This window comes from Macadamia integrifolia, unplaced genomic scaffold, assembly GCF_013358625.1.
Source record: "Macadamia integrifolia cultivar HAES 741 unplaced genomic scaffold, SCU_Mint_v3 scaffold773, whole genome shotgun sequence".
Classification (NCBI taxonomy): Eukaryota; Viridiplantae; Streptophyta; class Magnoliopsida; order Proteales; family Proteaceae; genus Macadamia; species Macadamia integrifolia.
The window spans coordinates 14,681-25,652 of NW_024870536.1; the positions used below are offsets into that span (position 1 = coordinate 14,681).

The 10,972-nt window shown below is 39.9% G+C and overlaps 1 protein-coding gene across 2 annotated transcripts; it reads left to right on the forward strand.

Moving 5' to 3' along the window:
• Positions 1-1,268: 1,268 nt before the first annotated feature.
• LOC122069945 (pentatricopeptide repeat-containing protein At3g26782, mitochondrial) lies at positions 1,269-10,390 on the forward strand. 2 transcript variants are annotated; one of them, XM_042634032.1, is made up of 4 exons: positions 1,270-2,662; positions 7,502-8,171; positions 8,271-8,824; positions 9,037-10,390. In XM_042634032.1, exons 2-4 carry the CDS (start codon positions 7,889-7,891, stop codon positions 10,078-10,080), a joined length of 1,881 nt encoding a protein of 626 aa, XP_042489966.1. In that variant the 5' UTR covers positions 1,270-2,662; positions 7,502-7,888; the 3' UTR covers positions 10,081-10,390. The 2 variants fall into 2 exon arrangements, with proteins under 2 accessions (XP_042489965.1, XP_042489966.1); XM_042634031.1 differs by having other exon boundaries at positions 1,269-2,662; positions 7,502-8,824.
• The last annotated feature ends 582 nt before the right edge of the window (positions 10,391-10,972 follow it).

A 10,972-nucleotide genomic window follows, 5' to 3' on the forward strand; every position in this document is an offset into this window, starting at 1 on the left:
CCCTTATCCGTAGGGGGTTAGGTATGGACTAATCCCGAATTATGTGGCTGCCTGATCAGCAGTGCACTTGTGATGAGATGTGTGGTATCAGTTATGGATGTGAGACAAGATACAACATACTGTATGCCTGTGAATATATTTATGATACGGGGTTACCTTTTAGGGGTTGGCTTGTGTGGCCCGAGACCCGTACTGGCACTGGCTGGCTCCTGTATACGGCGTAGCTTGTATACTTGAGGCCCAACGTATAGGGTAGGGTATGCCACCTACGTTGGTAGCACTTATACCCATAGGTGATGAGACCTAGTAATGGATTATGAATTTTGTATAGTTAATTAATTGGACTCATGAGCATCATTCTCTATGTGTGGAGCATGCATTGCATATGGATGTGTGTGCTTGTTCTCCCCCACCCCTCACTGAGCATTACCAGTGCTCACCCCCTTTTATTTGATCCTATAGATGACGAAGGCGGTATTCTGCCGACTCCTGGCATTGATTATGAGACAATGGCCATGGATCACATGGCCCATATTCCAGAAGATGAACTCGATCACGGACCCACATGTGAATGTGACGACTGCGCCTATGGAGGCCAGTTCTTCTGAGGAGTAGGATGGACTATTCCTATATCTTTTTGTGTATATGTTCCTGTTAATGCATACTCTGATGTATATAGTCTACTACTGAGATACTGTAAACTGTGAATATTCTCTTTTTGTAAGGTATGTAACTCTCATCTGAATAATTGTAAATATATGTTATCACTTAGTTGGCATTGGAGCTTATGTAAGATATTTTTTTTGCTGGACTGTGCATATGTATATAAACTTTGATCTTTCGTAGTGTAATTGTGGTGTTATGATCTGCCCTAGTCTAGATCCTAGAGAAACAGGCCGACTGGATACGGTGAGATGTCCAGTGCTGCATGCCTTAGCCTATTAGAGGCAGGGTGTGACAGAGTGGTATCAGAGCTAAGACTTGGGAAAAAGTTTCATAACCCACAAGACCTTTGGATATCTAGTGTCACAAGGCTTAATAAATTAAAAGCTTCGAAATAAAAACATCAAATTTAGAGAAACATTGTTGTGGCAATTAAAGATGTCCAATAGAGAAAGGAAATGAAATATTGTATAAACTCTGAATGTATGTGCACTCGTGGTCGGAACCAAGACTAATTTTATGTGAAGCGTGCTGCATGACTCATCCTTGCTGAATATGTGTTGAGCCTTTGGGAATTAATCAATTATTTATCTTACAGGAAATCCCAAAAATGCCACCAAGACGTGCTCAACCTCAGTATGAGCTATGACCAAGGAAGAGGGGTCGGGATGCCAGAGCTACCCCTCATGTGCCAGTAGGGGATGAGGCAAGAAGGGAGACTGCAGCTAGCTGTACATGCATCCGCCTTTGCAGCAGCATTACTTGTGCCGCCACTTGCACCACCGGTGATCACAACACAATATGTGGCAGCCATTGTAACAAAAATGATGCAAGGGATACAAGAAGGGCTGCAGCGAACCATACAACAAAATATGTAGCAACAAAGGGCAATGGTTGAAGAATTGGTCACTGCCATACGTGCCAGGGAATCAGCAGCAAACCATGTATCTATGGCACCACCCCCACCAGCCCTTACAGCTCCTACTCCTAACCCTTTGTTTGCATTTGGAGTTCCAACCATTGGTCAGGCTATTAGTGGACAAACATCCCAAGCACCACCAGCTATGGGAACACTTACAGGGCAACAGACTCCAGGAACCCCTCCAGTAGAAAAAGTATGGACTGATACCAGCAAGTTGATGGAAAAGTTTTAGAAGTATCGGCCTCCGTATTTCAGTGGGGTGACACATGATCCATTGGCTCCTGCCAAATAGATAGAAGGAGTAGAGAAAGCTTTCTCAGTTCTGGGCTGTAATGATGAGCAGAAGATCTTGTGTGCTACATACCAGTTGTAGAATGAAGCTTATGCATGGTGGAAGGCTACCAGACCCATATTGTTAGCCACATATCCACACCCCACTTGGGACCAGTTTGTAGAAGTCTTCTATGGGAATTACTTTCCCATAAGTGTGCGAGATAGGAAGGAATCTGAATTCATGGCACTGGTACAAGGTCCCAAGTCAGTATTAGAGTATCAGCAACAGTTTGAGGCATTGTACTACTTTGCACCTAAGCATATGAAGAATGACAGGGCAAAAGCTAAGAAGTTCGAAAAGGGGCTGAGATCTAGTATTGGGGTAGTACTGATTGCACACCGGCTCCAGACATATGCTGAAGTGGTTCAGATTGTCAAATCCATTGAAGATAAGCAGAAAGGGCTATCAGATTCAGGTAGTGAGGAAAGCCCAGGCAACGGGACCTGGAAGGCAGTTTGAGAAGTTTGTGAAGGGAGCTACATCTACTACTATTGTGCCTAGGAAGAATGACTCAGGTCAAGCATCTACCCATTCTTGGCCAGCAACCACCACTACCCAGCCTCTATCCATGAGGTACTATGTGTGCCAACAGCCAGGACACTTGGCCAGATCTTGTCCCTAGAGGAAGCCAGGAGAGCCTAATGTGACTTCTTCATCTACATCCATCAAGAAGCCATAAGTAGCTGGGAAGGAGTTTGCATTGTCAGCTGAGGAAGCTGAGACTGCCCTTGGAGTTGTAACAGGTACAATATTAGTTTCTACAGTACCAGCATTTGTATTGTTTGATTCTGGTGCATCTCATTCTTTTGTGTTTTCACATTTTGCTACAAGAATGGGGATAGAACCGAAAAAGTTAGCACATAAGTTGATGATTAGTACACCCACTAGGTTTATAGTGGATTTGGAGGACGTATATGAACCATGTGTGATTCAAATGTGTGGTCGAGATATGATAACCCATTTGATTTGTATAAACATGAAGGATTTTGATGTGATATTGGGAATGGATTGGTTGTCAGCATACCGAGCTTGTGTACTCTGTGTAGAGAAGAAGATAATATTTAGACCTTGGGATGGAGATGATTTTACATTTCAAGGGCATAGGAGAGACAAGGCCAAGAAATTACTAATTTCTGCCATTCAAGTTCATAAATTACTAGAAGAAGGATATGAAGCCTATTTGACATGTGTCAGGGATACTACCAAGAAGACTGCAACCCTAGAAGAGTTAGAAGTAGTTAGAGAATTTCCTGACGTGTTTCCTGAAGATCTATGAGTGTGCCCCTAGATAGGGAGACAGAGTTTTGCATTGATTTAATACTTGGGGCAGCACCTGTATCTAGAGCACCATACAAAATGGTTCCTGTTGAATTGAAGGAATTGAAAGAGCAAATGCAGGATTTATTGAAGAAGGGTTTTATTAGACCCAGTGTATCACCTTGGGGAGCTCCAGTCTTATTTGTAAAGAAAAAAGACGGGAGTATGCGGATGTGTATTGATTATCGGGAATTGAACAAATTAACTATTAAGAACCATCCACTATCCCGTATTGATGACTTGTTTGATCAGTTGCAGGGTGCTATTACTTTCTCCAAGATTGATCTGAGATCTGGGTATCATTAGTTGAAGATCAGGGAGAGTGACATACAGAAGACAGCTTTCAGGACTAGGTATGGCCATTATGAATTTGTGGTTATGCCGTTTGGATTGACTAATGCTCCAGCAGCCTTCATGGGATTGATGAACAGGATATTCCATGATATGTTGGATCAGTATGTTATAGTGTTCATAGATGATATTCTGATTTACTCCAGAAGTAAAGAAGATCATGCAAATCACTTGAGGTCTGTGTTACAAAGGCTAAGGGAGAAGCAGTTGTATGCTAAATTTAGCAAGTGTAAATTCTGGTTATCACAAGTGAATTTCTTGGGACATATTATATTTGCAAGAGTTATAGAGGTTGATCCTGGAAAGGTTAAAGCAGTGCCAGAGTGGGAGTCTCCAAAGAATGTCAGTGAAATTCGAAGTTTTCTGGGTTTGGCAGGTTACTATAAAAGATTTATTGAAAATTTTGCTCGGATTCTGCACCTATGACTCGGTTGACTAGAAAAGGAGTCAAGTTTGAATGGACAGAAGAATGTGAGAATAGTTTCCAAAGGTTGAAGAATCGACTGGTAATAGCTCCAGTCCTTACTATTCCAGATGGTACCTCAGATATGGTAGTATACAGTGATGCTTCCAAACAAGGTTTGGGATGTGTGTTAATGCAAAATGGAAGAGTGATTGCATATGCTTCCAGACAATTGAGGGATTATGAAAAGAATTATCCTACCCATGATCTGGAATTGGCAGCCGTTATCTTTGCACTGAAAATTTGGCATCACTATTTGTATGGAGAAAAATGTGAAATTTACAGTGACCACAAGAGCCTTAAATATCTCTTCACTCAAAAGGAATTGAATGTGAGGCAGAGAAGATGGTTGGAGTTACTGAAAGACTATGATTGCACAATTCATTACCATCCAGGGAAAGCTAATATAGTAGCTGATGCATTGAGCCGAAAGCATAAGACTACCACACTTGCTACTCTCACTACCAATCTGATGTTAATAGAAGAAGCTAAGAAGTTTGATTTGGAAGTAATTACAGAGGTGGAGACACTTGAAGATGTGACACTTGCCACCTTTGTGATTGAACCCACCTTATTTGAAAGAATTAAGGAAGCTCAACCCAAAGATGATATGTTGAGGAAGACAATCAATGCTATCAATGTTGGGAGAGAAAGATCCTAGATTTTCATTAAAGGATAGAACTTTGTGGTTTAAAGACAGATTATGTGTTTCAAGGGAGGAGAAATTGATAGAGTTGATCTTGAATAAAGCTCATAGCACTCCTTACTCTTTGCATCCTGGAAGTACCAAAATTTATAAAGATCTGAAGAAACTATATTGGTGGCATAATATAACGAATGATGTGGCAGAACATGTAGCTAAACTTATGAATTGTCAGATGGTGAAGGCAGTGAGACAGAGACCACATGGATTGTTACAGCCTCTTCCAGTGCCAGAATGGAAGTGGGAATATATTACTATGGACTTTGTGACAGGGCTACCACGGACTAGAAAGGGGAATGATACTATCTGGGTGATTATTGATAGATTAACAAAGGTAGCACATTTCATACCTATGAAGATATCTCATTCTATGGGGAAATTGGCACAGTTATATATTGATAATATTGTGAGATATCTTGGTGTGTCTATCAATATTGTTTTTTATCGTGATTCCCGATTTACTTCTAAATTTTGGGAATGTGTGCAAAAGGCAATGGGGACCAAGTTGAAGTTTAGCACAGCATTTCATCCACAAACTGATGGACAATCAGAAAGGACTATTCCTATATCTTTTTGTGTATATATTCCTGTTGATGCATACTCTGATTATATAGTCTACTACTGAGATATTGTAAACTGTGAATATTCTCTTTTTGTAAGGTATGTAATTCTCATCTAAATAATTGTAAATATATCTTATCACTTAGTTGGCACTGGAGCTTATGTAAGATATTTTTTTTTGCTAGACTGTGCATATGTATATAAACTCTGATCTTTCGTAGTGTAATTATGGTGTTATGATCTGCCCTAGTCTAGATCTTGGAGAAACAGGCTGACTGAATACGGTGAGATGTCCAGTGCCGCATGCCTTAGCCTATTGGAGGCAAGGTGTGACATTGATCCTGACAGTTGTACCAATGTTGTTGCTGAAGATGCTGTTTACAAGTTGGGTCTGAAAACTGAGCCTCATCCGAACCCTACAAGGTTGGGTGGGCGAACAACAATAATCTGAAAATTTATGAAAGGTGTTTGCTCACGTATTCCATTGGTGGACTGATTGATCAGGTTCAGTGTGATGTTTTCCCTTTGAAAGTGTCACATTCTTCTGGGGCGCCCATGGTTGTTCGACAAGAAAACCAAACATTGTGGATATGAGAATACATACTCTTTTTAGCATGGTGGCCTTGAGATGAAGTTCCTTCCAACAAAGGATCTCCCCCTCTCAAGCTCAAAAGGACAGTTGGTACTTTTCTCATCAAGAGCATCGACTCTGACGGCATGCTTAGACCTCATCCAAACTTGACGGAGTCGAGTTCTTTTCAGAAGAGGAAAGTTGATGTAGATACAGCTGCACTTACTTGGTTGGACCAGTATGACTGGTTGTGGAAGCCAAGGGCTAAGAAGAACCGGTCCAGTCCAGGTTTTTGGTCCAACAAGGGCTGGAAGTAGTTTTGTTTATTAATGTCTTTTATTTCATATTTGTTTTGGGATAGGATACGTAGGAGATAGAGAAATAGGATTTTGTTTCAGTGTTAGAGTCTAAGTAGAAGTTTTATAAAATTTTCTTTATATACTTGCATAAACTCGATGTTTGAGATTAGAGCATAGTTTTTAAGGCGCTGCTAAGGCGTCGCCTTACCAACGCCTTGGCAGTGATGCGGTCTACAGATGGTAAGGCAGTGCTCCGCCTTACGTGAATTGGTGCCTTATGGGTTTTTTTTTTTAAACACATTTTAAAATTACTTGATGAAGATTCTAAATGAAGATTTTTTATTGGTAGGTGTATGGTTTTGTTAACACTTGAGATGTATGGGATCAGCTTTACTCCACAAAAAATAACCAAAACAAACAAAACAAAAACACGATTCACAAACAGGGTTTGGATTTTGTCAAGGGTTTTAAGAAAGGGCTTTGAGAAGGAATCAAGGAACAAGGAAGAACCATTGATCTAGGCAACCATTTTGCTCCAACAGCAATGAGCTTGCTTCGGCAGCGGTGAGCTTCATTCTTCTTTGACAGGAGTAGAAATATCGTGGATGACCTTAGGGCTTAGGCACTCATTTTGGCATCATAGAGGTAAGTATAATAAATACTTGTATTTTTTGTCTTCTTTTCTTTATATTTATAATTTTGTTTCATAATTATGTATTTATATTATATTTTAATATGTTATGATGATTGATGAAGATGAATTTAGTTTATTCACTTTATTGATTTGTTTTCTTGATGAATATCTTAAATTGGTATGAATATGAACCTTTAATATTTATTTAACATATGAGTAATAGGATTCAACTAGGATTTGAGCCAAATAAATTAGTTTTATAAAAAATTTACACAGGAACGCTTTAGTCAATATGGCGACGCTTTATGCTCGCCTTATCGCTAAGACGCTCTGAAAGACCCTCAAACGCCTCCGTCGCCTTACCGCCTTAAAAACTATGGATTAAAGTGAATTTTATTTTAGAATTAGTGGATTTGTGAGCTGTTTGTGAGCCCCTTCCTCCTCTTTATGCGATTTTCCCTCTTCTCCCTAAGGCTACCCCATCAGTTCTAGTTAATTTTTCATTTTTATCTCTAAGCAATTGAATCACACCATAACCTGCATATTGATTTTCCTTCTACGTAATTTGTTTTACATCAGAATCTATGTGATCTATAGATGGGTTCAATAACTTATTAATCATTAGCTTTGTAATATGCCCTAAGGGTTGGAAAATTCTCACTGTACATATGACTTGTGATCAGGTGCAACTGGGCAGCGGTTTATTGTAATTGCACAGCATGGTAGATCTACAAATTATCATTCTTATTGTGACAGCTTTGGGCATTCTATCTATTATATAGAGAAGTGGAGCCATGCTTTATGAAGTTGGCACTGTAATCAAGTTGAATATTGCTTGGCCTTTTATCATCAAATGTTTCTCACTTTACTATGAACTATCATCAAACCATTTGTGACTGTCGGCCTACCCAGACTTGACTTTTAGTTCAGCCAATTCACCATTCCGATCTACTTAGTAGATAATAGATAATCACACCTTGGATTCATTTCGTCTTTCCTTTCCATCCAAGAATGAAGACCTTGTAAAACATTTAGCATTTAGTATACAAGTATAGAAAAGAAGAAAATGAATGAGGATTTCAATTTCAACATCCATTCTGAACCCAGTTCCATCAATCTTCTTGAAACAGTGGTTCTCAACCAACCCCAACCTTATAACCTTATTCAACAAATATGTCGACAAAACCAACGTGTCATCCTGGAACTCAGTGATAGCCGAGTTAGCCCGGAGCGGCGACTCTATCGAAGCTCTCCTAGCATTCTCATCCATGCGAAAGCTCTCCCTAAAACCAGATCGTTCGACCTTTCCTTGCACCATTAAATCTTGCTCTGCCCTTTTCGACCTAACTTCAGGTAAGCAGACCCACCAACAGGCTATTGTATTTGGTTTTGAACCTGATTTGTTTGTGTCTTCTGCTCTCATTGATATGTATTCAAAATGCGGGGAATTAGGCAATGCAAGGAAACTGTTCAATGAACTTCCTAGGAGAAATGTAGTCTCTTGGACGTCAATGATTACTGGGTACATACAAAACGAAGATGCCCATGAAGCATTGTCACTTTTTAAGGAGTTCTTGATGGAAGAGAGTGATGGTGGGAGAGAAAGCAAAGTTTTTATAGATTCGATCGCCATGGTTTCGGTTCTGTCAGCTTGTTCTCATATTTCGCAGAACAGAATCACTTTAGCATTTCATGGGTTCTTGATAAAAAGGGGATTTGAGGGAGATTTGGGTGTTGTGAATACTTTGTTGGATGCGTATGCCAAGTGTGGAGATCTAACTATTGCTAGGAAGATATTTGATGAGATGCCTAAGAGAGACATAGTTTCATGGAACTCAGTGATCGCAGTTTATGCTCAGAATGGGCTGTCAATGGAGGCGCTTAATGTGTTTTATGGAATGTTGAAGGATGGGGATCTCAATTATGATGCTGTAACTCTCTCAGCTGTATTATTGGCATGTGCGCATTCAGGGGCATTGCAGTTAGGAAAGTGTATACACGATCAGGTAATTGGATTTCTCAATTGAAGAAATTTTTTTGTTCTTCCTCATTTATTTATAGTCATCTATTGCTTCCTTGAGGTGAATACTCGAAATAATCCATTATTTGGTGGCCCTGAGTCCCAACACACTTGCATGTCAACCTTTTAAAACCTTACTTTTTAAGTAGTCCCCTTCTCTTGAATGTTCTAATCTTGCCAATGGATTTACTTTCGTAGGTGATAAAGATGAGTTTGGAGGACAATGTGTTTGTCGGTACTTCAATCATTGACATGTACAGCAAATGTGGGAGAGTAGGGATGGCAAGGAGAGCATTTGATCGCATGAAGGAGAAGAATGTGAAGTCATGGACTGCCATGGTTGCTGGTTATGGCATGCATGGTCATGCCAAAGAATCACTTGAAGTCTTCTATGAGATGCAAAGGGCAGGGATCAAGCCCAATTATATAACATTTGTGTCTGTTTTAGCCACTTGCAGTCATGCCGGTTTAGTAGAAGAAGGTTGGCATTGGTTGAAAACCATGAATCAAGAGTTCAATATTGAACCTGGTGTCGAGCACTATGGTTGCATGGTTGATCTTCTTGGGAGAGCTGGTTACCTTGATAAGGCTTACGAGTTGATTGAAGGAATGAAAGTGAAACCTGACTGTGTGGTCTGGGGTGCTCTTCTTGGCGCATGTAGGATTCACAAAAATGTGAAGCTTGGAGAGATCTCTGCAAGAAAGTTGTTTGAGCTAGACCCAGATAATTGTGGGTATTATGTCCTACTTTCCAACTTATATGCTGATACTGGAAGGTGGGAAGATGTGGAGAGGATGAGGATCTTTATGAAGAACCATAGACTGATTAAACCGCCTGGATTTAGTTTGGTGGAAGCGAAGGGTAGAGTCCATGTATTTCTAGTTGGTGATAAGGAGCATCCTAAATCTGAAGAGATTTGTGGATATCTGGAGAGATTATCAGTGAAGATGAAAGAAGTTGGCTATGTACCTGATACCACATCTGTTCTCCATGATGTTGACCAGGAAGAGAAGGAAACAATCCTGCAAGTCCATAGTGAGAAACTGGCTGTTGCCTTTGGGATCATGAACACAATTCCTGGGGCAACAATCCAGGTTATTAAGAATCTTAGGATGTGCAGTGATTGTCATGCTGCGATTGCTTCGATAGCCAAGATTGTCAATCGAGAGATTGTGGTTAGAGACTCGTACCGGTTTCACCATTTTAGAGATGGGCAATGCTCTTGTGGGGATTATTGGTGATGTTTAAATCAAAAGAAGCAAGTTGATTTTAAAGTTAAGGACAAGCTGATTTTAAAGTTAAGGACTCCATAAGGGGATGGAATTTAAGTTGATGAAGACCATGTCAGAGCTGGAAAATAAAATTAGAAGCTGTTCTTATCATTAAAATAGGGGCTATATGTTTTTGTTGAGATTGGTTGAATGAGAAGAAAGATTAAGATAATTTTACAACTATAAAACTTTTGAACCGAAATAGATGCTTTCATCATTCATGGAGGCACCCAGACAGCAATTGTGAAAAAAAATAAATAAAGGGAAATTTACTGTGCCACCTCTTGGAGTATGCCACAATTATAAGACCACCCCTTCTGTCTCGTCAAATTATACTTAGACCCCCCTACTGTCAATCACAGTTAAGGAATATACCTTATATGTTGATGTCAGTAATTATATTTTATTTTAAATACCAAAATACCCTTATTAAATATGAAATAAATATAAAGTACCTAAAATACCCTTGTTAGAAGTTCCTATTTCTTTCACCCATTATAAGACCTAATTTACCTTTTTCCCAAAGATTTGGACCACCGACGATCCTTCAGCGCAGTGACAGCGGCATCGACGATGGACGACGGCGTAGTTATTTCAGCAAAGCCAGTCATTGTATGGTTCATGCTGCGTCGGATGTGGGAGTTATTGCTCTGTTCGTCAATCCAATCAGCTTGAGTGCGTCGCTGCTATTGCTACCCTGGAGAGAGAAGAAAAAAAAAAAAAAAAAAACCACGAACAGGGATTGTGAATAGAGTTTGATTGATTCCTCGGTTGTCATTGGATTTTATCAATTAGCTTGAGTGCTCAATTGGGATAGCCATTGAAGAGGGATACGTAGCCTTGAGAGGCTGAGGTATTCTCA

Coding starts and splice junctions, on each gene's coding strand:
- LOC122069945 (XM_042634031.1), top strand. CDS start 7,889: ATGAGGATTTCAATTTCAACATCCATTCTGAACCCAGTTCCATCAATC. Junction 8,825..9,036: donor GAAAGTGTATACACGATCAG/GTAATTGGATTT, acceptor TTACTTTCGTAG/GTGATAAAGATGAGTTTGGA.